Below are 27,796 nucleotides of genomic sequence, written 5' to 3'. Positions count from 1 at the left end.
CTCTCTCTCCCTCTCTCTCTCTTCCTCTCTCTCCCTTTCTCGCGGTCTCTCTCGCGGTCTCTCTCTTTCCTCCCTTTCTGTCTGACACTAGCCTACCTGGGAGGAAGTGCACAAAAGCCAATAAGAAAATCTGGCGTGTCGGCTGGGCCCTGTGCGCGCTATGCTGCGATAAAAAAAAAAAAAAAAAAAAAAAAAAAGCAAAGAAAAGAAAGGCCGCGGTGTTTGCGGTGTTTCCAGGGGATGTAGAGAGGGACAGAGGCACCCGCTCTCCCCCGACGGACCTCGCCGTGTGTCTGCTCTGCTCCGCCCGGCCCCGCTGCACCGCCGAGCGGCCTGCGAAGCACACAAGATGTCGACCAGAACGCCATTGCCCACCGTGAACGAGCGGGACACCGAGAACGTGAGTGTTTCGCCGGTCCGGGAGACGCCGGTGTTGATTACCGGAACGTGGGAACGGAGAGATAAATGACCGAGGGGGGGGGGGATGTGGTTATTTTTGCGCACTGGTTCGGTGCAGGTTAATGGCAGCGCTTCTTTCGGGGCTTCAACAGTGTTGCAGAGCGACTCGGCCAATGAGCACTCCGGCTATTTCTCTTCGTCTTCCTCCCTGGCGGGGGATAATAAAAATAAAATAAAAAAAATAATAAAAAAATATATATATATATATATATAAAAAAAAAAAGCACGGAATAACCTAAATTAAAAGTGCAGCTTGGTTATGTCTGTCCCGGTTTTCGAGCACAATAAGGCTAGCCCAGACAACGCACTGCGTCAGTAGTAGTGAGCTGCCTTTTAATGGCTCAGGCGAAAGCTTGAATGGTAAGATTGAGAATCCAAACGCTGTCTCTGTGGCCTGTGAGAAAATGGTGTTGCTCCACTCGTGCAGCTGGGAAGGGTGGAGGGTGGAGGGGGGGGGGGGGGGGGGGGGCATTTTCTCGTCCACAACGTCAATATTTAGGGAGGGTGGGGGAGGATGTTGCCCTACTTTTCGATTGCAACGCTTGGTAGCATCGCAATGTGACATCCATCACCTATTGGGCCCTGTTGTAACTGCACGCTCAGAGCTGAGGAGGAGGAAGAGGAGGAAGAGGAGGAGGAGGGAGCGTGCGTGTTGTTATTCACCATTCTGCCGATGAGCTGGAGCAGCACACAGACACGCACTTATTGAGGCTAAAAAAAAAAAAAAAATCACTGGAGATTTCTCATTCACTGCGAAGTTTATGAACGACCACCCACTTCCCGCATGCTCACGCACACACACCGAGCACAAGCGTCACGATCCAACACCTCTTTCGAGATCAGTTCAAATGAGGACTGCTGTATGTGTGCTGCTGACCGGCTGTGACATACCTGGGTTCGCCTCTGTTTTTTGGGGTTTTTTTTTTTTACAGCCAATAGAAGCCTTCTTATATTATGTTGTGTTACAAGTACATGCAGTGGGAATGACCGGAACCATCCTTTTAAAGGTTAGTCCCACATTTAAAAAAAAACAAACCAAAAAAAACCCAGGGCTTTTATTAGGACTCCACATTTCACACCACATAAATCTGGATTCTCATCTTCAGGTGATACAATTTAAATAAGAAGATGCATCTCCTTTTTAAGTGACGTTGTATAACTTAACAAACCCTAATGTTGACATTGCATGATGATATCGGCTCTCTGGCCGTTCTGCGATGCATTACTGTACACTGATCTGGCAGTAATGCATCAGTTTAGACGAGTGCTAATGTTACTGTCTGTCTAATGCTGCTCTCACGGATGTAGATGTAGACTCCTAGGTGGCTATTAAAGCCCTGCCTCAGCATCATTGGCAGTAGCCAGCCAGCCTAGCCTGCCTCTGTTCGACTCCAGCACACAGCCCCAGGGCCCACTAGCAGCTGAACTGCATTGCATAACAGCTTATTACTCAGAAAGATGAGTGGCTTTTAGTGCAGCAAAATAGAAGCCGCTCTCTCGGCTTTCTTATTTTTATGCGTGTGCGTGTCTGCACAGGTGTGTGTTAAGTTTTATGTCTGGCCTCCCTGAAGACATAACGTCAGTGGTTGGGGTTAATGGATGGACAAGTGAAACCAACTTTGTGCATTAATCAAGCACCAGAGCTCCAACTCACTTCCCTGTCTTCATATTCCTCAGTTCATTTAGAGGTCTTGGAGCCAGGCCAAGTGTGTGTTTGTGTGTACATGTGTGTGGTCAGTTATATAGCGGATATGATCTGAAGTTGATGGGCAGACCCGAAGTCACTTTAGTGTGTCACTTTCAAGCTTTATAATGCTCATCTAAAAAGGGTTTTTAGTGCATTAGAACAGGAGTGCTGTGATTGGCTGGCATCTGATCTATATTTCTCCTGTGTCTGTCACACCATGCAAACACGACGTCAGTAGGGAATGTTTGAGTCTTTCATCGTAGTTCTCCCTCTGTCAGGATGTAGTCTAGCTGATGTGATGCGCACCCTGCAAGGTGTAGCGTTTCCCCAGTGAAACGGGAGCAGGGGTGCCTGGGTAACCAGACCAAGGCTTTATTCTCTGGCTGGGTGTGGCGCTCAGAAGCAGAGGATCATGGGATCTCTGACCTGGACTGACATCAGCAGCTGTTGTAGAGGAGACGAAGCAGGCCGGAGGATACTGCGCATAGCCTGTGCCAACATTGTACTTACAGCAAGCCGCTCCTAATTCACCTTCACATGCCGTAACGGGAGGGACACTTGCTGTCGGTCTGGCTGTGGAGCCTGTGACTTTGCTGTAGCAAGATGCGCTGGTTTTCTCAAAGGCACACAATCAAAGGAGTTCATTATCTTCTGTTATTGAATCTTGTTTTGAGGACGATAGGTTAGGAGGTTAAGGTGTCACAGAGGGAGAGGAGGGAACCCGATTCTGTCTCGGATAGATCCTCAGAGTACGTCTGCGTGTGTCTCTGAAAATGTAGTAATATATGCTCAGACACATACGGCGTTCATCGGTGTGTTTACACATTGAATATTCCAGCATTTGGCACTCAAAAACTTCCACTGCAACACTCTGCTGCATTGTTGAACACTTCCTCCAGTGTAGAAAGAGGATGGGTCAGTTTGGAAGTACCGAGTTTGCCAAAAAAAAAAAAAAAAAGCTGGAGCAGTTCAGGGACTTGTATTTTTGGTGTCTCTGTACTGTAAATGTTGCTGATCTCCACTTGTGTGGCTCTCCTGCAGCACTCCTCGGTGGACGCCTTTGTTGAACCCCCGGTGCCGCCGACAAAGTCTGCGAGTCGTCACAGCCTGCCGCGATGTCGCAACTCTTTCACCTCCACAGATGAGCACCCTCATATTGGCAATTACCGCCTCCTCAAGACCATTGGGAAGGGGAATTTTGCCAAAGTGAAGCTGGCACGACACGTCCTGACTGGACGGGAGGTGAGACGAGTTTTTAATCTATACTTCATAAATCATATGCTGCTATGTAAGCCCGACTCTTTTACTGCTGCTTGGTAACAATTAAGGCTGCAGGCCGCAGCCCAAGTTGACATATTTACTAAAAACCCAAATATGTTGAACTTACCATCATGGAAAACTAAGAAAACCAACTTGTACTTAAAATAATTTTGTTACGAAATTATTTCAGTTCTGGTAACATTGCAGAAGCCTCACTTCAAAGAAAAATCTTTTTTGTTTCAAGTTGACCAAGTTGCAATTTTATGCATCCACCAGAGAAACCAGACTGTGACCAAACAATGGTACTGCTATGTGCCTTATCAACTCTTGCATAAAAAGACTACGCATGAACAGGCCTTCTGTACATGAGACATCAATTTGCTCCAAGTTAAACTTTGTTTCCCGGCATGTTCTGACTGTGAGGAGAATGAATGACCTCCTGTCATGATGATGTTGTACTTCAACATGTTAGTTTACTCAGTCAGGTCAGGTCAAGGTATTTTGCTTTCTCTCTCACACACACACACACACACACACACACACACACACACTGCTGACCTGTCAGAGTGATAGACGCCCTGCTTTGCTGTGTTGGTAATTAAAGCTCCTGCTTCCCAAAGGAGAAAACGATGACCTGCGATCTGTTCGCTGTCTTTCACTCAACAGAATCTAGATCGCTCACTGACAGCCCTGATCCACCTCAGAGGTCCTCTCATGCACCTCAGAGGTCCTCTCATGTCTCTGTCTTTGTCGCTTACGTCTTTTAATCCTCAGAGTTTGATAAAGTACTGGGTCGTATCGGAGCATTGAGGACATAAATACTCTGTAAAGTCTAACCGGTAACAATTTGTCCATTCTGCGTCCTTTAAGGCTAATGTTAAACAGGCGGATTGAGTATGCTGCCCACAGTTTGCCGAGAAGGTCAGGCACCGCTTTATGTGCCCGAGAGCCTTTGCTGGCTCATCAGAATGCAAAGACATGGATCAGAGAGAGACGGAAAACAGGTGGAAAGAACATAACCCACTAAAACTGATGCTATCTGAGCTGGAGTCTAGCAAGTCTCATACTAGCATACTGCTGGGTTTTCAGGGAGGGGGGGGGGGCTTAAAGTCAAAATGACTGGAATACACTGAAGGGCTGCATAAAGAGCCACTATAAGATCAATATATCCGCTGTCACAAGGACCGATAGAGGAGATCATTCCTGCCCGCTGCAATAAGACTATATAATAAATCACCTGTGGCTAAATCAATCTCACAACAATAACACCGTTGCACTGTTGTTTGTTTGTTTAAATCTTTGCACTATTGTTTAGTTAGTTTAATTGAATATTATTCAATTTTTATTGTATATATTGTGTATTTTTATATTTAATATTTTTTGCTATGTTCTTTTTATTGCTTTACCCTGTATCTATAAATGCTGCTGTAGGGCAAAAAAATGTCCCCTCGCGGGATTAATGATAAAGTATCTATCTATCTATTTGTGCCTGTGCACCAGAAATAGCCTTGGGTGGATGCATTTTGTTCACGTGCTGTCCTTCCGTCTCTTCGTACACACATATGTTGGTACGTCCCACTTTCGTGAACCCGATATCAGATGAACACCTTCAGATTTGGCACAGAGGTTCACTTGGACTCGGGAATTCATTCTCTATTTATGACAAAATTTCACACAAAATAGAAGGTCCAACTTCAAATTCACTTTGACATCATACTGTTTGGCAAGAATGATATTTATAGCCTTTTGGCAGTACTATCTATATTTGAAACTTCGTCCACTCTTAAGGCTACAACTTTGTCTCCTATCAGAATCGGCAAAACTGTAACTTGACTGGTTGAGTCCAACAACTGCGAGACGGTAATTGTAGTCTGAACTATGACTCATGGAAAGCTACATTTATTGTAGTCCGAGAATATTACAAAAATAAAATTGACCATAACAGGTCCCCTTTAACGGATTGTTTTCTCACTTGACCAATTAATCATTTGGTCGGTAGAAGGTCAGAAAATAGTCGGCAATGCCTGTCAGTTTCTTTAAATTCAAAGTAATTGCTTGATTGCTTCAAACGTAATCATTTACATTTTACTATCGCAAGCAACATGAAAAAACGGCAAAACTGCTTAAAATTTTATTAACAAATCACTGCAGCTCTTTTGTTGAGCTCTCAGTATACTCATACAGTACAGAGAAAAAAAAAATTGCTGAGCGAGCTAAATATAGACATAAAAACAGGGACAACAAAGCTCTGCAGACACAATCATACAGCTGTGATGTGACAAGCACGATACGAACTAAGAAGTGCAAGAGCGCATGGCGACGTAAAGAAGCTGGAATCAATATTTTACCGGCAGAAGTCACATTTAGAGTCTGCTGTGACAATAAAAGCACATTATGATATTTTAATGGTGATCTCGAGCACATCACCCAGTCCTCCTCCCTGCTATCCTTTGTACGAGTACGACCTCACACTCTGCACTGTGCTACAATAGCTCCCTTTTACACATTGCCATCATGCATGCCCCTGTGGTTGTTTAAAAAAAAAAGAAAGAAAAAAAGAGCTTTGAGCGAAATCCAAAGTAGAGGAACATGTAAAGCACTTCAAACACACAAGTGATGCTCTGACTAAGTTTCCCCTCCACGTCCTCCGTCTGAATGTTCACGCGTGCGCGTTTGATATGCGCGCACGATAGCCAGACCTGCATGCGGTGGGGAGCATATGGCCGCCGTGTTACGACTGCGCTGAATAATTAACAGTGATGCACGTTGCCCTTCTGTCACCGGGGAACTGAATTATTCACCCTTAAATCCATTAGAGTGGGCACGCGCACAGCACACCAAACCCTCGTGCATGATGCTCATCAATCCCGGGGATCGAAAGGAAAACTATTTGCGCGTCGCAGAGTCGAGGAAATGAAATGAATATCTGTGAGTCATAGCTCGGGGACCAGGGGAAGGTGGAGCAATAGTGGCAGAAGAGGACAGCTCCAACACCTGTAGGCATACATTTATCCATGACAGGAGGAAGCAGAGGGGGAGGGAGCGAGTCTTGTCTGTGCACCTGCCCACCTATGACAGTTGCTGCAAATAGACACCACCTGCGTATTTACGTGTTTCTACACACAGCGAGGCTTTCTGCAGTCTTTCACTCTGCCCTCTCACTCCCTCTCTCCACCCCGCCAGACTGTGCTCCTTTCACCGCCTCGACATTGGCGTCATTATGGAGTTCAGCTCTTGGGTTCGGATGAAATGTAACGTCCCCGGCAACTTGTACTGCAGGTCTCAGGGAAACCCTGTTTGGGATGAATAACGTGCATTCTCTCCTCCATGACTCAGCATTTGCTTCCTGGTTTTCCCTTTTAGCAGGCTGCTTGGGATTAGAGCCAGAGTCTGCATCCTCTGAAGCATGCTTATTAAGCTCTCATAAAGCGGGAGTCACTGTAAGGCTGTTGTGATAAATTGTAATTAATGCTTTTGTGGTATCATAAAATCTCCACAGGCAGTTTCTCTCCTTCCGCCCTTCTAGAAAAAGACAAGTATTCAGGTTTGCAGTCTTTGTAGCCTAATCTTACGAAACAGATGAACAAATGGCAAAAGACAAAATGTCCCGAAGGTTGTCCGACAATACAGCACATGCTGCAGATGGAGGACATGCTTATGATTGGAAAAGAGAAGGGGGGAAAAAAAGTCCCTTGATACAGCTCTGAAAACAAAAACTAGTTCATACTTGAAAAGAGATTTTTCTAGCTATATGTTGTTTACAGTTTTGAAGCTAACGTGAACCTGATTTTCAACTTTGTGTCGGTATTAAACTGTAAAGAGACTCCTCTCTCGTCCTGTATTTTAGTCGATGCTGTGGACCAAGGTTAAACTTTACTGTGTTTTTACATCGTGCAGAATGTATAACACTCAGTTCTTTGCTCAAGAACGAGTCTTCAGAGCTCTCTCTTTTGTCAAGAGGTCTGTAGAAAATGTGGGAAGAGAGATGGGAGATGACGTGCGACACGAGTCCCTGACAGGATTTGAACGAGGGACATTGTGATTATGTGGTGGCCGTCTGTGACCAGTAGGTCACGATTCTTCATACTTAAACTGCTATAATGTCCACAGCTGCCACAGCCTGCCATTCATAACTGTCGCTGGGTCCTAATTCATATGACATACTGATACTATAATAAATATACTTTGTACTAACTGAGTAAAGACTTCTGTAAACATGCAATATTAGGGTAGTTTCTTTACAAGAAATTGAACTATCTACACTGGTTTGTGCATCTTTTAGACATTACTAACACTTTGAAATTTTAAAAACAGCACAAATGGTTGCAAAAATGTTTTCCATTGATTTTTTTAAATTTTTTTTTTATGACCAAGAGTAGCTCCTCATTTTCAGTTTTCAATTCTTTTATGTGATAATGGCATGGAAGAGAGAGAAAACATAAACACATTTAATACGTTTAAACATACAGTGCTGAACTTTTGTCTCCCCCTTCTGCCAGTGACATAATTATAAAAACACTTGTTTTATTTAACATTTCAGTGTAATTGCATGACATTGAGAAACTGCTCTGTCAATCGCTTATCAGCAGAATGGTACGGGCTTACTGGTGAGGCTGCAGTACGGCTCAGCTGGTGGTTTCGTAAAAGCTGCTGAGCTCTCAGAAAGTGAGGAGAGCAGGTTTGTTTCCGTGTGCACTTTGAGGTGATTATTGAGATGGATGGATCAGACAGCTACCCAGCAAGAGCTGCCGAGCCAACCGTAGATCACCGGCCTGCAGAGTAACGCATACCGGCAATGACCAGGCTGCCACGCGGAGCCGGTTTACCTGAACCACTCTGTCTGTCTGCTTTGTGTACGACTCTTTCTCTGTGTGTAATGACTCTTATTTTGCAGTATAGTCATCATCAAGAACAAACAAACATTGCTGCTTTTTTTTTTTAATCTCTCCCAATCAAAGCTGCATCTCCTCACAAACGCCTGAATAGAGGAGCTTCAAGGTGTGCTCAGACTGAATGCACCGATTAAGCTGCGACACGATTTGACAAAGCCACCTCACCGGCAGAACAGTGAAATAATGAGAGTCGTTGATTCCAACGCAGGCTTTCACTCCTCAGCCCAAACACAAATCCAAAACTAGAATTAGCTATGACACCTTTGATATCTTTTATCTCTTCATGTCTTCATCCCACTCTCCCCCTTCCTCCTCCTCCTCTTCCCTTTCTTACACTGTCTTTGTCTTCCTGTCGTCTCTCTCTCTAGGTGGCGGTGAAGATTATAGACAAAACCCAGCTGAATCCGACCAGTCTACAGAAGGTGAGTTGGTGTTTTATGACCACATGGTACCATTCATGTCTTGGTTGCGGTGGTCATGGCTTTGCCATTAGTCATTCCTGAGTTCTTGCAGCTGTGTATCTTTGCTCTTTGAACTCAGGATGTGCTATTTTACATAAAGTAATCAGATGTAGTCAGGAGAGACCACAAGGCTTGTTTCATCTCCAAGCACCCTCCCCTTGGTCCTTGACTCGTTTGGTTTGTGGTCAGGAGCAGCTAAATATACCCTCGCCGGCCTGTTTGTCACTTACCCTTTTCTAGCAGTCTTAACCAATTAAAACAAAGGGTTTGGGGCCGTTTCCTGATTATTATTCAATCCAGCTCTTTCTGCTGATTAAAAGCATACACACGCACATTCCTACACATACAATCCTCATTTTAGATTAGACCATGTAGAAAGGAAGCACTACAGTACGAACCAGCATCACCTACTGCGAGTCTAAAAATAAATCAGATGTGCAGCTGACTGACAGGAATTCTTCTCATGGTCACGACATTATCGTAGCACGGCGCTCACCACTAATGCTCTTCTCCTTCTTAGTGTTTTGTTAAGGATGAACAAATTGCTAAGTAGCTGATGAGTCATTTTAATCATAGACCATTGTAACCGCCACACCTACATAAAAGGCCGTTGGTGGCCTGATGGTGTCTGTCTCTCTGGAAGCCAGCAGGGTGAGAAAATATTGCTCCTGCAAGAGACAAAATAATAACAACAATTAGCTTTCCAGAATGTCTGTCATCCTGCATAGGTCTCAATGGAGATGAGACGAGTGAAATCAGTGACAGAATGAAGGCTGAGCTCATTAATCAGAGTATAATTGTAAAGGGTTAACGTGAGGCCTGATTTGGTTCTTACTTGTAGATCTGTAAAACAAGACAGTTTGTAGCCTATCGGAGGCATTTCGAGCACGATTATGTCCCTGGTATTGTTCTGCACAAGCAAAACACATTTGTAATTGTTTTGGATCTTAATGGGATCTGACTGCAGTTCTTGAGCCAATCAGTGCGAAGACGCTCGAGTTCCACACTCGTCTAATCTGACCGAGATAAATTTCATTGTGCGTGCTCTTTTGTTTAACTGCCTATTTTGTTATTTTATAATCTGTGCACAAAGTGGGGGGGAATGAACATTCAGAGGCTGTGTGTGAGCGTGTGTGTGTGTGTGTTTGAGATTCTGCTGATAAACTGGCTGTGACTTCACCAGTTTGGGTCTTGTCGAGGTCACGACTTCACGTTTCGTACCCGATGGGTTGGGTTGTCCGCTGTCTGGTGATGAACGTAGCAGGGCAGATGTATCATGTGAGCCTGCAGACCAATCAGGATCTCTGTGATCAATTATTCAGTGGGCCTTTCATGTGTCAGCTGCAGTAGACCTGAGAGGGTCAATAGGGAGGATTCTTACCGCTTTTTACAGGAGATGAGCTGGGATTGTTATTATAGCACATCAGGCAGATGTTGACATTTGTTGTGTGTTTGTAACAAGTGTATAGACTCTTTCTTATGTCTGTATGGAGCAAACATGTTGTTTCATATTTTAATGTCCTCTGCTTCTGCGCTACAGATCCCTGTAATGGTATACAGATGTGCCATCTGCAATGCAGGAGCCTGTCTTATAATGCAGCAGTCGAGTCCTGGATTGAATCGATTGTCTCATTGACTCAGAGTGTCCTATGCTATCCTTGTGAAAGCTCCACCATGGATCCATTAAAGGGAACATCCGCCTTGATACGGTTTTTACTCGATTACTTGTATGACCTTGGACTGGCCAAATAATATCTGGAAAAAAGAACAAAGAGTAACACTGTCCATCACTGGCTCCCTTTCCTGGTGTTGGAGGTTTGTAGTGCTGCTGGTTATCCAGTCAAGGTTGGCCTTGATTTTCAGATTGAATGGTAAGAATTAAACAATACAAGCATGGGTCCAGAGGACGAGAATTACAGTCTACACTCAAATATGAATTTGGTGATCTATAAGTATTGTGGATCATCTTATGCTCTCCAAAAATCTTCTTTTGCAAGTATAAACATTTTAAATGTAATCGTAAAAAAAACAACCTCTGGTCTTCAGCATTTCTTCGTGTCAACAGTTATTTCAGTATTTTTACTCCAGCTCTTTTTTTTGAAGGCATTCTTCACATTTAGAAGTCGAGACATCTCACTTCGTCCCCTGAGGCTGTTTGGACTGCTCTGCTCCCCCCGTTCCCACTGTGACCCTTACCCTGGGAGAGCACCAATGAATGGATGTAATATTCAAGAAGCCATACACCAATGTCCCCTCCTGACACCAATGACATAGTGGTCATTGTAGCTCTGTAACGCAGCATCTTGGATGATAAATTGATCATATGACACTAACACCAGTTCGATATAGCTGAGCAAGCTATTTCTCGAGGCAGCTATAAACAACAAGCATAATTATTGAATAAATGACGCAGGTGATCTACATACATGAGGAGCAGTTTAAAGGATCGTGTGGTGCGTCTAGAAATCTGCTGTCTAAACTAATCTTGTCTTCTTAATCTGCTCTGGAGTTATTCAGACATTTTGTACTCGGGGCAAACCTCGAGAGGAATTGCACCATGCGCGCAGTTTACTGTGGAACGTTAGAGTTATATTACCGCTTTTTATTTGTGATTCTGTTTGTCAGAGTGGGTGAGCGAGGTTTTAGATGTCTGATTTGGCCGCATCACTCCTCCACTCACTGTTAACGGCGACTGTTTCATGTTAGCCCGTCAAAATGCCACTGATCTCTCTTTTCGCGGCCTCAGAGGAGCCAGGCTGTGGGCACACCATCTGGCACTGTAGGCATCGCCAGCGCTCTGGCAGATCCTATACACAGCCACATGCATGCACACACACACGCACACACACGCGCGCACGCACACACACACACACACACACACACACACACACACACACACACACACACACACAGACAGAAACCTGCTTGTAACAAACAGACATACCCAGGAGATACTTTGGTTTATGCAAAAGGTCAAGCTGGCAAAACTTCAGATTTTTTTTGTTTTAGTTTTGGCAACACTTCACTCACATGCTTACATTCCTGTACCTGTGTGCAGCCATTAATTCACACAGACAAACACAGGCGTCCTCTCCATCCTCTCTCACAGCAGGATTTACCTTATTTCATATCAAAATAGAAGACGAATTCACGATTTTATCACCTTTTTTTTTTTTTTTTTTTTTTTTTAAGTCAATCTCTGTCAGTCCGGTGTTTCCTTCCAATTATTTGATTTTAAAGAGAGGTTTGCAGAGGCCAGAATGAGTAATGAGGTTAGAATGAACCTCTGGTCTGTTCCTTTATGGCCATTGGCCCTGGTGTGACTTTACGGTGGTTTTAGTATAACAGGAAATGAGGTCAGCTGAGCTTCCACAGCACCTCCTTAGATCCACCACAGGAAATGCATCACATGTCATCTGTGGTCGAGGATGTTGACGTTGTCATGGTTTTTAGGCATTTTAGTCCTAAAATAGGCCTCTCTGTTAATCCCCTCTTTCAGAGAGCAAACGCTACACTCATCCCACCATCCCACTGCACTCTATTCCTAATCTGTAAATAAGAGTTGTTTCTTTTCATTGCTTTCGACAACATCAACCAAACATGAAAGCTTATTTGATTGACGGTCGACAGACATGCTCGTAGGGTTGTTTCAGACCAAAGTAAAGCTTGTGCTGCTAAAAGGCAGGACACATTTGAAAAAAATGGACCCTTTTAGTTTGTGACGCAAAAAGAAACGGGCTGCAGAGAGTGAAGAGAGTAAATGAAGCGACAGAAACACGGGTAGCGTCTCCAAAAATGATTTCTCTTTTCTCGTGATGGCTTGGAGCCACAGTGCTAACCTTCAGTCTCACAGTCTTGTACGTCTGAGTAGGATTGTGTGATATTTTCTGGTTTTTATTGCAGTCAGAACAACGTACCACGACTCTGTGTATTTTCTGCCAGTTGCAAAAAGCCCACCAAGGGGGTCATGCTCTCTTAATGACTGTTGTTTACGTCTGTGTTGCGCCTGCCACTCTGCATTAGCCAATGAAATGCTGTCGAGCCTATGGGCGAGAGGAGCTTTGGTCTTGTTCATATGAGTGGAATGGGATTGGACAGACGTGAATGGAAGTAGGTGAATCATAATGCAAATAAAATGTTGAGGCTGCTAAGCTATGCATGGGTTTACATGTTCATGGATATCTTTCAGTGCTGCCAGGCTTTGATTTAGAGTTAAAATGAGTTTCTGGGTGAGAGTGTGCTGAGAAGTTGTGTATAATGAATAGCAAGTGGCACGTCTTTGCAGAAGCACAGAGATTGGGACAAAGAGGTTATTTTGAGCGCCTCAGGAGTCGAGGACGGGACAGGACAATTTGTCTGAATGTCAGCGACGCTTTCGATCCCCTTGTCTGACCGTACGTTTGTCTCTGTCTTTCACCGTCTTTCTTTGACAAACAGCAAGCAGTGGTTATTTACTGATATGTGGTTTTGAAGTACTATTTGTGCACACGTTAACATGCACGCAAACACCCATTATGGGGATGAGGGCTTGCAGTCTTCCAGGCTACTCGTCCTATCTATCAATAATCTCCATGTTGAATGAGCAGCTGTGCTGCTGTGACTGAAATAGTCCAGCCAGTTCCTGTAAGTGCTCCCAGTCTGATATCTGCTGTTCAGCTCCTTCTACATGGGGACTGTGCTGTAATTAAGGCTAGTTTGGGAGTCTGGGTGCCCCTGGGTGGCTGGAAGTAGGTCACTGGCACAGACTACTGAGATTCAGGCGCATTGGAAACGGTGTGTGTTTTCATGTGTGTGATGCACATTTTGTTTTTGCAGCTCTCCTCGTAATCATTTTATTCAATCACTGTCTCAACTCATTGCCCGAAATGACCATTTTGATTGATTTTAGTTTGAACGAAGGTTATCCTGCTTTAAAGGAAGTCGGCCACAAATATTCACAACTGACTGTCCACAGCCACCTTAAAAAAATATTTATGCCGTGCTGTGACTTCCTTTTGTGCCTGCAGATATTATTGATATCAATAGCAGACTGGATCAAAGATCTCAAACTCATTATCTCCTGTCAGCCTCCATGGTGGCTACATCCCTATCGAGCTTTTATTGACAGGCTCTGTTTGTTGTTGTAGTTTTCTAACGCCCTTCTCAGATTTGTTCTAATTTTTATTTCCAAGTGGGTGCACGCGTGCTTCCCATGTGAGGGGCTTTAGGGCAATGACGCAAACGAGGGAGAGAGGGAAAGAGGGAGGGAGGGAAAGAGGGAGAGAGGGACGGAGAGAGAGAGGGAGGGAGGGAGGGGGAGAGAGAGAGGGAGAACAAGGCTGAGATGAGAGATTGAGATAAAACAGTCCTTAGTCCATCACTCATCCAGAATAATGAGAACAAATTTCTGTCATGACTGATGCATCACGTATGGGGATGGATGCATATGCTGTGACTTATGCGTTTATTCTTGTGTACCGCAGGATATCGTCTGGTTATTGTGTCAGTATGTTTCCACTCTAATTGACTTTGTTACCATGGGGGAACCTCTCAGGCCAACACAGCAGCTGATGGATATGGAGCAGGGTTTGCCACACAGGAGACGCTTGCTGTTCTGAGCCACTCCGGAAGATTTTTGTGGACAAGAAACATGGTCGTATAACAAATTCTGACGATAAAAATCTGCTTCCACACATTCCTTTTAAAATAGACAGATTAGTAAGCCAAGGAGGAACCTTTAAATTTATAGACCCTGCATCTAGATCTAGAATACTCATGCCTGGTAATATGCTGGATGTTGTTGGTGCATGTTCAGCATATTACAAATGCAGTTACAGTTAAACTACTAAGATTATTAGCTGCAAAGTCTTATTGAGAGGAATCAGATGATCTCCGTTTCTTCAAACTGTGACATATTATTTGACATATAGGCCTATTTTAACAATTACATTATTGTTTAAACATAAAGCCTAAAACAGCAGTAGATTTTATCAAAGGTTTTTCAAAATGGAGTAAATATAACTGCATTTGTCTTTGACTAATTCCAGCTGTGGATTAATTAATTGCTCGAGTGGTTATTCACAGCAATGGGAGCCGAGTGTGTGGGATTGATTTAAACTAAATACTACAGTTCCCATATTTGTTGTAATGAAGCAACATGTTTCAATAGTGTTTTTAAGCTCTGAGAAATAATCCATTCCAGGATTTGGCCACACAGATAACACTTATTAGTCGGGGGGGAAAAAAGTTGTTTTTTGTTCTTTTTGAATTTTCTGACACTACGAATATAAAAGTCGTCTTCTTTAAGCCCTCTGCAGCAGCTTCTTGAGTCTAATGAGACGAGAGGTGTCGGAGAGACTGAGAAAAAAGAGAGGCAGGCGAGCAAGTAGAGACAGAGAACAGAAGAAAGAATTAGAGTCAGGCAGAGTACCTGCGTGTTGTTGAGCCAGACTGTAGCTGAGAGGTCCCACAGAGTCGGGCCTGCTCACACTGGTATAATAGCCGTGTTTGATTACCTAGAAACGTAGACTATCCCAGCACTTACGTAAGACCTGAAAGGCCAGTAGAAAAGTTGCACGGACACCCTGGTACACGCGCACCCATGCACACCACAGCAGTATCATTCTCCTTTTTTCATTTGACATGTTCGATAGTGACGTGTGGAGCGGTTGCTATTTTCGACTGGGGGGGTCGAAGCATCACTCTGAACCTTTCTGCTCAATCAAAGTCACCAAATGGTAAAATCTGTGTCCTGTCTCGGGTAACGGCAGGCGCGAAATCCCAGTCAAGTCGGTGTTGAAATCTAACACTCGAACAGAGGCTGAGCACGGCTCGACTGGGAATCGGCAGAATGTAAATGATTGAACAGCACCTCTAAGTGGCTGCGGGAGCTCGTCTGACGTACACAGTCATGCCAAGACTGAGGAGACACGGGTTTTAAATGATTATAACTCCGAACGCTCTCCTTTCTGACGCTGCGCACTGCTGTTGCACATGAGATTGTCTGTTGAGGGTTTTCTCCCGAGAGTGGATTGAAAGTTTTTTCCCATCTGCAGTAGAGCGACTTCGACCAAACAAAACCTCGTAAAGGAGCGCGAATTCTGATGCATTTAGTTTTTCTGGAGCTGCAGGATGAAGGCAACAATATGACTTTGCCGTTGTGTTTTTTTTTTGCACATCCATGTTACGATGATTACATTAGGTGGCAGATGCCTAACTGGCAGTAAGCCCGCGTGCTGCTGCTCTGCAGTGGTCGGCCGTGTGTGATGCTGCTGACTGGCTGTTTGGATGGCCGATTGACCAGCTTGCTGTACTGCAACGTGTCAGTGCGAGTTGTAGTTCTGCTCCTTTTTCTGTGTAGGGCAAGGTTTAGTGCAACGCTGCCACTGCGCCAGTCATATTGCTTTACACGCTACAGTAGTCCCATGATCCTCCGGCCCTCTCGTGTTGCTGCGGGGGTGTAATCCAGTTTCAGCTGTATACACACTTTGTAGTTTGTTGTGGCTCTCGTCGCTCCGTCGTCCGTGCTCGATAACGTTCTCTAGAGTCGACGCTCGGGGTCGTTGCTGGTGATGTCATTCGATGTGTTATTGGGTGTATTGAACGTTCCTCTCTGTCTTCACAGCTCTTCAGGGAAGTCAGAATAATGAAGATACTGAATCATCCAAATATAGGTAAGTTTAAACAGGAACCTGCAGCAGCTTTCTCAATCAGGATTTGTATTACCAATTAAACCAACTCCCTGCAACGAGCTAAACCAGAATCATGAGTCAGACTTAGTTAATCCAGTTTGTGCAATTTGTTTCAATGCTGCTGTTTTTTTTTTAATGCAGAAAATGAATAGATTTATTCATGATATTTTTAATGAGATTTTCTGTTCTCTGATTATTTTCAAAAAATAAGAGTATTGTAGAAATCTTAACAGTAGAATTAGTTGCATGTAAATGCTTGACATTACTCTGAAACATGTTGGCCTCCTAAATGGCTCATTCCGAGTTTTAATGCTACGGGGTAGTTTAACCAGACCAGTAAACCCAAGTAACACCAATTCAGAAGCTCATTTGGTTTCTAAATAGTCAATTTGTTGTATACCTGACTACTTTTTCTTTCCTTTTCTCCATCATCTCCTGCAGTGAAATTGTTTGAGGTGATTGAAACGGAGAAGACACTTTATTTGGTGATGGAGTATGCTAGTGGTGGTAAGTAAAGCACTGATTTATGCCTACTAAACATATGACATTTCCTTGGTTTAAAGAGTGTAATCCTGCTTTAGAGCAATGAAATAAGTATCCACACAGACAAAAACATAGTTAGTATGGCATACCATGATGTCATGTAAGTTTAAAGTTGCCTCTGATGTAATATTTATCACAGAAAAGCATTCGTCTTTACAAACCTATAACTTTCATCATTTTAAATACTTCAACGTAAAACATCACATTTGGTGAAGCCTAAATATATGATTATGGTGTCCCCAGTTGTTCTATGGTAAAATTATGAGAATACACTTACTGATTATGATACATGTCTTCTTTCTACAGGAGAGGTATTTGACTATCTAGTGGCTCATGGCAGAATGAAGGAGAAGGAGGCCAGGGCCAAGTTCAGACAGGTGAGTCATCAGTATCACTCGTTCCTGTGTCGTCACTTCCATTACTGGTTTCAGAGGGAAGACTGCATGCACCAAGATCAAGCTTCGTCACCGACTGCAGAGGAAAGATGGAGCGCAGATAGCTTGGTCTGAGAGTGCTGGTTGGGGGACTCAGAGCAACTTCCTTATCGATGCTGCTCTGACACCTAGTGGTGCTACGAGGGCAACAAAGCATCCACAGCAGTTAGTGGGTCCAGTGGGTCTTTAATGCCCCTGAAAATGAGCAGATGTTTTCATTCTTTCTTTTTTTAATTAAATTTTTTATTAGAGTAACATAAGCGAGATTTCCTTGATAAACCTGGTTTAAAGTCTCTCATGGATGGTTTTAGATGACTCGGAGGAACTGTGTGTGACACAGTGTCGGCAGTTTGTCTATCTGTTCGTGTCATAGTACGGCTCAAAGTCCGGGAAGGTTAACGTGTGCGTCTGTGCGTGTTGCAGGTGGATGGTTTCTGTCAAAGAACAGCGTGTTTTCTGTTTGATGTATGTTGTTGCTATTGTGGCATATGTTAGTGGGATATCCCTGTCAACTGTCAGAGCAACCCCTCCCTGTGTGTCACAGGATTACTGTGATTTCGGCATGAGAGACGGTTGGTCTTGAAATATGCCCGAATTCACTTGCAGTAGGAATACAGTTCATAAAGCTCATGAAGACACTAGCAGTCTCTGCCCCTTTGTGAAAGCAGCAAATAATATCATGCCCTTTTTCCCTACTGTGGACTCAATAAAGTTTTCTCAGCCATTACCAATATTGGAGAAGTTAGCAAAAACTTGATCATCGTGTCCTAAAGATAACTACGAGCACTCTTGTTTGTTTATTGCCCCAAAGTTTGAGGTAAACCGTCCTGGGGCTAAAACCTTACAAAACAATTAACACTCAGTTTCAATATGTTGTGCTGTGGAGCATCAGTAATTAGCTGATCAATCAGTTCGTCTCTTAACAGGTTTTGTTGCTTTTTCACATATGAATGATTGAATGAATTGAATATCTTTAGGTTTGGGACTGCTGGTTGGACAAAACATTTCACTTTTTTTGCTGTTCATAGACTAAGCAATTAATCGAGAAAATAATTGACAGATCATAATGGAAAGAATCGTGTGTTGCAGCCCTGGTGTGCTCTTTGTGTCCATGTGACTTTACAATTTTTTTTATTTTTTTTTTTAGATCTATGCATCTTACAGCAGAGAACTATGTAACTACAGTAGTGACAAGCACAACGTAAATGACTTCCTTTCTTAATATTTGATGTGCCTGAAGTGTCCTATGATGCATGTTTGTATTTCAGATTGTGTCTGCAGTGCAGTATTGTCACCAGAGGAGGATAGTACACAGAGATTTAAAGGTGAGGATCTGGACTCTGACCCTTTCTGATCTGATTTCTCCTTACTAGTATCCCTATTCAGGTGGACTACCTTTTAGAAAACCTTCTGTAATCAGTCATGTTCTGTCAGCGTTGATGATTTGACAATCCACATGGTGTTTCGCCCTCTTCTTCCCACCGCAGGCAGAGAACCTTTTGTTAGACGCAGATATGAACATTAAGATCGCTGACTTTGGCTTCAGCAACGAGTTCACCGTGGGCAGTAAGCTGGACACGTTCTGCGGCTCCCCGCCGTACGCTGCTCCTGAGCTCTTCCAAGGAAAGAAGTACGATGGTCCAGAGGTGGATGTCTGGAGCCTCGGGGTTATCCTCTACACGCTGGTCAGCGGATCGCTGCCCTTTGACGGACAGAACCTAAAGGTGGGCACTCGTCCTGAGAAATATCACCGTTTCTGTGTTTACATTGACCGTACAATGGGGCAATTACCTGAAACAAGTTGTTTCAAATTCTGATTCTGTAACCACAAAGTCATGACTAAAGCACTTTTCACACGTTATTAAAGGGCTCAGTATGTTTTATGTAAAGTAAAATACACATCATTTAAAGTTATGGTCAGATTTCACTTCTGTCTTTTAAATATTCCCCTTTGTGCAGTCAGATAACGGAAAACACCCATACGCTGTGTTTGCAAAGGGAGAAGTACATTTTTCTGCCATGTTTCACCAACAGGTTTAGTTCCATATTTCAAATTGATTGTGCTGAAGCATACAGGCTGCCAAAAAAAACTACAGTCCGGACTTACGACCATTAATTTTCCCTAACTCAAAGGTGTCGGTGTGTTCCAAATGAGCATGGTTGTTTGATGCGTCATTCGAATAGGTCAAAGGTGTTTTTATACCTTTTCTGAACAACCACCAGTGATAAACCCCCTAAGAAGGACATAATGTCACGACTACAGTGTCGGTAGTAAATAAACATGTCGCAAAGGGTTTATAAAGGAAGGAAATGTGATAAATGCTACAGTTTCTTGTCTCATAATGTAACGTGTTGCAGTATCTAAATGCTTACAGGCTGGACTGTGCTCGTCTGCAACATTTTTATTATTCAAAACATATGAATAATATGTTTCAGTCTGAATTTACACAGACAGCAAAGTCCAAAGTGAATATAATGTGAACTCAGGCCATTTTAACCAAGTTGGGGTGTTTATATGCAAAACTCCCAAACTAGGTCACTTTAATGTGATTTAATGTCAAAGTAAGAGTGGAATTTCCTGTGTCAGTTGTTTGGAATGAGATATTGGAGATATTAATCAAACCTGCTTTAATAATGCAGCAGTCTGGAATATTTAGCAAGATTAAGTGAACGTAGCAGGTACATTTTTAATTCATGTTCATAGCTGAGCTGATTGATCTGTAGTCATTTTTAGGTGCTTAATCAGTATTTGTGTATCAACAACTGATAATTTGATCATATGTAATATGGAAGGTTAATGTGCCGGTGAACCCTCGCAAAACAAGCTGAAGGAGAACAAATACTTCATACCAAATCTACCAGTTGGCCGGAAACCCGACTCCAAATGAATCCTAATTTTGCTCCATATGTGCTGACTGAGTAATTAATAATAAAGCTGCTCCTTTGTCGCTGACTTCGGATTTGGCTTTCTCTTTCTGTGTGCAGGAGCTGAGAGAGAGGGTGCTGCGGGGAAAGTACCGTATTCCTTTCTACATGTCCACAGACTGTGAAAACCTGCTGAAGAAACTGCTCGTGCTCAACCCCGTCAAACGAGGCAGTTTGGAGGTATTACCGCTGTTTGTATTGGTGCATCTCGCACAGTTATTTGCTCTCCGCTCAGAAAGCAGCCGGCTCGCGGTTGCACCGATGTTCGTAATGGGTTTGCATCGAGATTGTTGCGCGTCATCTGGAAGCACATAATTGATGCTGTTATTAATTATGAACCAACAGAACACGTCAATTTATAGCCTGTCAGATGGAGATTGGGACGTATTATTCATCCGAGATCAGAGAATGTTCTTGCATAATTCTCTGGTAAAATCATTTACAGATAACAAATGGAATTTGTTGAAGCACTGTAAGAAATACAACTTTATTAATTCAACAAAGTGCTCCTCTGCTGTACATTCTCTGCATCCTTTGTTTGGGGCTAAAGTTGGTTTCTCCTTTGTTATCATACATATTGTCAGTTCAGTTCATGTCCATTGTGTCCGGAGTTGACACCGCCTCTGCACTGACAAACAGACTGAAGTTCAATAGTAAAGATTTCTCCAGCAATAATAATTGATTCCCACTGTAGTCACACATTTCTCATTTTTCTGGTGTGACGGTGGCCTCGCCCCAAACTGTCATACTGTCTAATTAGCAGACATGAGTCACGATTAATTATCTGCTTTTAAAAGATTAGCAATTGAAATTGCAGTTGGAACTAATTGTACTGGACACACATGAAGTGTAATTGTCACGTTTCTTTGTCAGCAAATCATGAAAGACCACTGGATGAATGTGGGTCACGAGGAGGAGGAGCTAAAACCTTACATCGAGCCAGAGGCGGACTTCAGTGATTCATCCAGAATAGGTGTGTGTGCGTGTGTGCGTGTGTGCGTGTGTGCGTGTGTGTGTGTTGGACTCTAATGCTAACTTCCTGTACTCCATCAGAGCTCATGGTGACGATGGGTTTCCCTAACGATGAGATCACAGAGTCCCTACAAGGCCAGAAGTACGATGATGTCATGGCCACCTACCTGCTGCTAGGCAGAAAAGCTCCGGATGTGAGTTTGTGTATCATCGTGACATCATCACCACCACTTAATGCATTATGTCATGTGACCACAACCCTCATCGTGTGTCTTTATGTCGCAGTTTGAGGGGAGCGAGCCTGTGACTAACAGCATCCTGGGTCAGCGACAGCGACCGACGAGTGACATCAACAACAGCTCCAGCATTTCGCCCGCCCATCCCAAGGTCACACGCAGCATCTCGGCCAATCAGAAGCAACGCCGCTACAGTGATCATGGTGGGGATGATGATGGTGGTGGTGGTGTCGTAGAGAAGCCAAGTAAAGTAACCTCGTCCTTCCCAGCTCTGAGAGTGCTGATGGCTGCGTGTTGTGTAGGGGGAAGTTACTCTCAGTCACTGATGATTGATCGAATGATCAGATTCCAGTATCTGATGTCAGCTAATGTGCTTCTGAGCAAGACATCAGAGCACTGCCAGCTCCACCGGTTTACCTTAAAAGCTGAGTAAAACTGATTAAGCTTTACAAAAGTAAAGTTTTCTTATAGCATTAACTGTTTTGGTGGAGAAGAGGCAAACATCAAACCTAAACTGACTAGTGTGTTCGGTTAATGTGGCCTAATGTTCATAAACAGTCTACTAAAATGCCCAAATCAGTGACTCAGCCTGAACACTGCACTTTGGTTGTGTAGCAGCTTCCTCCTATGTCATGTGGGACCATTGTATCTGGCGCCATCTTCTGGCTGGCTGCTGTCCTGCAGCTCCCTCAGGAACAGCATCTCAAAGCATGAGGAGGGAAAAGCTTTGCTTCGTACGTGCTCACCATGGCTTCTTTAGCTGTACAACTTCTGAAACAAAGTGTTGTTGTTGTTGTTGTTGTTGTGTATGACGTCTGACAGGTTGACGATGTGTAAAATCTGGGCTTTGAGTGGCTTTGCTTGATGCTGCTGTAACAAAGACTGTCTGTTCCTTTACTTCTAAAGCCTCCGATATAGTAGCCGCATAAGTGAGGACTTGTTCTGCGAACAGTTTGTAAATCTGGTCCCGTACACGTGTCCCTCCTAGTGGGCCCATCTGTGCCGCCGGCAGTGCCGTACACGAAGCGCGGCCAGGCCCTGAGTGTGGAAAGCGACCACAGGGAGGAGTGGGACGGAGCGCGTCGGCTAGAGCTCAGCACCTCGAAAGGAGACGTTCCCGCCTCACCACTGGGAGTGCAGGAGAGGAAGAAAACTACAAGTGCTGTGGGGGTGAGAACGCTCACACATGCACCACACACACGTCAATAAATACGTGCCGTCAGATCCGTGTTTAAAGGAGGGATGGATATCGAAGTAAACGGCTTTACATTTTTGCACCACATCAACTGCCTTTTTTTTTTTTTTCTCTCCACAAGCAGACAAATGGTTCCATGACTCGGAGGAACACGTATGTGTGTGAACGATCCTCCACTGACCGCTATACAGCTATTCCCAATGGCAAAGATAGCAGGTAAATAGAAACTTTCTTTTGTACGTAAAGGATGACATTTTGCTTGCCGTGTTCTCGGGGTTTATAAGATTATCTTTGCCATTTAAAAAAAAAAAATATATATATTTATTTATTTTTTATTGAAAGTTGCACAAAATTACACAAATTTACAATTCAGGAAGTTTTTGTGTAACATCTCATCCCAATCCTTGCGTGGTAATCGTCTCTACCCCTCGACCCCAGTCTAACCGAGGTGTCAGGGAGCACGCCATCGACTGCGATCAGCTCTACACGACCTCGTCACACCAAGTCCATGTCATCATCAGGTCATCCTTCGAAGAGCACACTGCCCCCCATTGATGACAACACGGAGCTTAAAGCCAGGTGAGCAGCCGGTCCCGACACCATCGCCCGCAATAACAGCCGCTACTGGCAGATCACAAGGGTGACATTTGCTTCATGGAGCACGCTGATATGCTGAATCTTTCGACACTCCTACTGTTTGCAGCTCCTCTCCGCGTGGTCCCTCCACCTCTCCGTCTGCACACAGTATTAGCACCCCAGAGAAGAACCGTTTCCCCCGTGGTACCACCAGTCGCAGCACCTTTCACGGAGCCCAGCTTAGAGACCGGCGCAGCGCCACCTACAACGGCCCGCCGGCTTCACCCACATTGTCCCATGACACGGGGGCTCTGGCACAGCAGCGCCGGGGCACCTCCACGGGAATCATCAGCAAGATCACCTCCAAGTTTGTCCGTAGGTCAGTGAAGGCAAAACGGCCACAGAAATGATATTTTGGTTTGTTCTTCAAAGTTACAGTACTTGCGTTCTCTCAGATTTTTGACAAACACATTGAAGGGGTCGGGGCAAATTTCATAACTCCCATTTTTTTTTTTGAAGCCATTTGGTTGAGAGTGTTTTTGTATTAATGCCTGTAAAACCCACAGGAATGAAATGCCATACTTTCCTACTTTATACTGCCGTATTGACTAATGTGCTGGTATTTATTAGACCGTTAAAGGGAAGGTTTACTCTTGAAGTAATCTTTTTCTCTTTATTAAATCACTTGTAAATTTAAGACAGCAGAGCGCAAGATCTGTTCCAAATGGTGCACTTGCACTCACTATTCAGAGTGCGTAAGTGTGTTGACACCGTCAAGTGTACAAACATGCAGTGTACTACAGGTACCTCAGCGGTGCAATCGTAACCGGTCCACAAATTAAGTGCGAAACGATGGACACTTCACACTCGGTGGTCGCCGTCACGGCTACGTAGCAGAAAGGGAGGTACCACTAACGTAAAGTACTTTCCAATGAGAGCGTGCCACCGTGCGGCTGTTGGAACGGAGCCATCGGCGTGCTTGTTGTGCGAGTTAAACGGAGAGCACAAAAACACGTGCATTTACGGGTAAAATAATTCAAGCCGGCAGATGTGTCGGCAGGTGAGGCATTCAAACGCTTACGGTTATTTCCAGTAAGCGCAGAACGTCAGTGTGCGATTTTTAGAAAACACTACGGTGTCGAAATTCAAGTGCTACACGGTGCACCAACATGTCAGAGTACCGTACGCGGATGTACGATGGGAGAGTACGTCGTTTGGAACACGGTCCGAGAGCCTCCAGCTGTGCCAGCAGCTCTGTGAGGCGGCACTTTCGCACTCGGTGCTAATATCAGCATGCCGGCGTGCTCGTAATGGCAACGCCGGCTGTTACGTTCACCCTGTCACCGTCTTAGTTTAGCGCGACGACGTGTCGACATGGCACAAAACGCAAAGTACGGCCGAGGCGGACGTGAATAATTTGGTATGCGGCAGTAAACGGAGATTCTCTGCTTACCTTCATGCAGCGATACGAGGGAACAAAACTATCCGAGTGTTTGAGTTTGTTAAACAGATAAATTAAGGAGTAACAAAATTTATTCTGATTTCTTTCTGTAAACTTTTCATCTCACACACTCTCTACCTCTTTAGCACGCGCGCGCGTGCACACACACACACACACACACACACACACTTTTCCCAATCCTTGCTGCCTATTGTACAGCCACCTTTGCTGTCGACATGACAAGCAAAGGACTGACCCCTCCTCATCCATACAGCAGTTAGCTCCTTGTGTCACCTTCACGCTGGCCCGTCTGGTAGAGGCTCACAGCTTTCTCTCCTTCTCTTCCCGCCTAGAGCTCTGTCTTTCAGGTCAACCCGGAGGTAGGAGAACATAACACTTGCTGCAACCTGTTCCCCCCCCCCCCCCACCTCCCCTCCGTCCATTTATAAAATAAAAAAATAAAAAAGAACAAACCTCTCTGTGCCCACTATAACCTCGGCCCGTGTTTCCTTAACCCCTTCCGTACTTGCCCCACTACACCACATCCTTGCCTACTGACACCCTTTGCCATGCCGTGTATCTCCTTCCCTTGTGTCCACCGCCTCGCAAACAAACCTCATGGCTCACCAGCTTTTTCTGTACTAAGCCACCAGATATCTGCTTCTCAAGGCGCTGGCTTTCCTCTCCTTACTGTCCCCCCCCGTCCTCACGCTGAGATTAAGGGAAAAGACCAGGCAATTTACAGGGGCCGAACCAACGATTTAGAGCCACTTCTCCGTTCTTTACAGATCCGCGGGGATTAAGGAAAAGTAGCGTAGATGGGATGATGCCTTTGGTTTAAATGTGAGCTATAATAGATTGTACCAGCAAAAGGTCACATCACCTCATAGTGTGCTGAACCCTGATACCCAGGAGTGTGGAATCTTTCCTGGCATGATGCCTGACACCCCCCTCTGTGTCCAGGGATGATGCGGGTGGTGCTGGTAGTGGGTGGGAGGAGGGGGGGGGGGACCCATGTTGACGTCAGCTCATGGGAATAACAAGTCTGTTCCTTGTTTATTTCAGGGTGCCTAGCGAGGGAGAGGCCAGTGCCAGGACAGAAACACCAAGGTGAGAATTTGATTATGTTGATTTCACAGAGAACCCGTAAAGCGATCTCCGCCCCCTTCAACGTCTCTCTGTCTTTCTCCGTCTCTGCTCTTTCTCTCTCTCTCTCTCTCTCTCTCTCTCTCTCTCTCTCTCTCTCTCTCTCTGTCTGTCTGTCTTTGTCTTCTGCTGCAGGAGCGTGTCCGGTGATACTAAGGAGGACGGCAGCCGGGACTCCAAGCCACGCTCCCTGCGCTTCACCTGGAGCATGAAGACCACCTCCTCCATGGAGCCCGCCGAGATGATGAGGGAGATCAGAAAGGTTCTGGACGCCAACAGCTGTGACTACGAGCAGCGCGAACGCTTCCTGCTTTTCTGCGTCCACGGCGATGCTCGCCAGGACAATCTGGTCCAGTGGGAGATGGAGGTGTGCAAGCTGCCCCGCCTTTCGCTCAATGGCGTGCGCTTCAAGAGGATATCGGGCACGTCCATCGCCTTTAAGAATATCGCCTGCAAAATTGCCAACGAGCTCAAACTGTGACGGCAGATGGAGTCCCAGTCAGTCTTTGGTGAGCTCTGGTCACAGTCTCATCTCATCACTGGATTAGTGTTGACTTGCAGGACAAAATTCAGCACTGAAGGTCCTCACCGCGCAGAATCAGGGCGGACTCGGCTGGTAACGTGCAATACTGGCCACGAATGTACTGTACAGGGTAGTGGATCGGAGAGATAACGCAAAGGTTTAACCTCTGTGACGGAGAGATCGCAAAAACAGCTAACCCTCACCCCCTTTTTTTTTTGTTTTTCTTTTCTTTTTTTCCGTCCGGCCCTCTGTCTCTCTCATCAGCCCGCTGCTCCACGTCAGAGGACACATTCATGTAACACATGCAGTATGCAAGCGAAGATAACCATCCTGCAATAATGTTTTCAGTCTCTTTTTCTAAACGCCTACTACAAGATCTACTCTCCTCGCTGAATAACCATTAAAATTACTGTAAGCTAAAAAAATAGCCGCTTTTCCACCCGTGTGAAGTCAGTATATAGATCAGACTGGAGCCCATACTAAAACTATGTAAAAAGAGAATTGTACTGTATGCATAACATCTGCAGGTACTGTATTGTATATTGATTTTGCGTTCTGTACAGAATTTTATTGTCAGTGTCTTTTTTCATGGGATTTGATTTCTTTCCTAATATAATTGATGTCTCTTAGAGCATTATTCTTTCAGTCTGAGGGTTTTTTTTTTTAAGAGCCACCGTATGAAAATAGTGTTTTTAATTTTATTTAAAGAGCACTAAATTATTTTGTGGAATATTAAGGGATGTGTTCCCTTGCCTTTTATGTTATATTTTTTTGCCTACGGAAAAAAAAACACTAAGTTGCACCACATAGACTTGAGTAGTAACTTCAGTTATAACTGAAAATGTGTTCACTTTATTTTCTCTCAGCAGTAGGTAGGTGATTTGGAGATCCTGCTGCAATTGCACAAGTTTTCCAGGGTGATGTGTGTGAACATGAGAGTATGCACCTGTATTTCTTTCATGTTAGTTTGGTAGTCCTCAATTACAAAAACAAAAGCAGGGTTTAAATTGGTTTACTTTAGAAAGCAACGGACAGGATGTCTTTATCCAAAGGACTGAAGATGCATGAAAAGTCAAACGGTCACCTCGAAAAGAGCAGTTTTTATCGCGGAGCCTTTCTAAAGAGTCTGGTTTAGTCCTGCCACCAGTGTGATTGTGCAGGTACTTGTGTATCTCCTTGCTTGTTTTTTTTTTTTTTTTTTAATTAATTTTTTTTTTTTTTTTTTATTCAGCGAATTTTATTGTATTTATTCCATTACATTGTAATGTGCTGCTTTGTAGATTTGAGGCGTGCACTTTGTTGGAGAAAATAAAAAGGATTTTATTTGTTTGTATTTATTTGATTTGATTTCTCAAATCTTTCATAATTACACAACG

General features: G+C 44.2%; 1 protein-coding gene across 4 annotated transcripts; it reads left to right on the top strand.

Moving 5' to 3' along the window:
• mark1 (MAP/microtubule affinity-regulating kinase 1) lies at nt 1-27,757 on the top strand. Of its 4 annotated transcripts, none has more exons than XM_069144635.1 (18): nt 1-400; nt 3,188-3,388; nt 8,667-8,720; nt 16,363-16,411; nt 16,871-16,936; nt 17,279-17,349; nt 18,675-18,731; nt 18,894-19,130; nt 20,392-20,511; nt 21,205-21,304; nt 21,385-21,497; nt 21,589-21,742; nt 22,528-22,709; nt 22,859-22,950; nt 23,173-23,313; nt 23,438-23,689; nt 25,817-25,861; nt 26,033-27,757. In XM_069144635.1, the coding sequence occupies exons 1-18, from the start codon at nt 350-352 to the stop codon at nt 26,376-26,378; spliced, it is 2,331 nt and encodes a 776-aa protein (XP_069000736.1). In that variant the 5' UTR covers nt 1-349; the 3' UTR covers nt 26,379-27,757. The 4 variants fall into 4 exon arrangements, with proteins under 4 accessions (XP_069000736.1, XP_069000735.1, XP_069000734.1 ...); XM_069144634.1 differs by having other exon boundaries at nt 22,856-22,950; XM_069144633.1 differs by having other exon boundaries at nt 21,589-21,784.
• Nucleotides 27,758-27,796: the final 39 nt, after the last annotated feature.

This window comes from Embiotoca jacksoni, unplaced genomic scaffold, assembly GCF_022577435.1.
Source record: "Embiotoca jacksoni isolate LCO1_2020_lvr unplaced genomic scaffold, fEmbJac1.0.p SCAF_12, whole genome shotgun sequence".
NCBI lineage: Eukaryota > Metazoa > Chordata > Actinopteri > Embiotocidae > Embiotoca > Embiotoca jacksoni.
The sequence above is the reverse complement of the archived record's forward strand: the minus strand, read 5'-3'. Positions and strand labels throughout refer to the sequence as shown.

Excerpts from the sequence above, each read along its gene's own strand:
- mark1 (XM_069144632.1), top strand. The coding sequence starts at position 350 with ATGTCGACCAGAACGCCATTGCCCACCGTGAACGAGCGGGACACCGAG. Across the intron at positions 18,732-18,893 it reads TAGTACACAGAGATTTAAAG|GCAGAGAACCTTTTGTTAGA; the intron begins GTGAGGATCTGG and ends TTCCCACCGCAG. Across the intron at positions 25,862-26,032 it reads GCCAGGACAGAAACACCAAG|GAGCGTGTCCGGTGATACTA; the intron begins GTGAGAATTTGA and ends CTTCTGCTGCAG.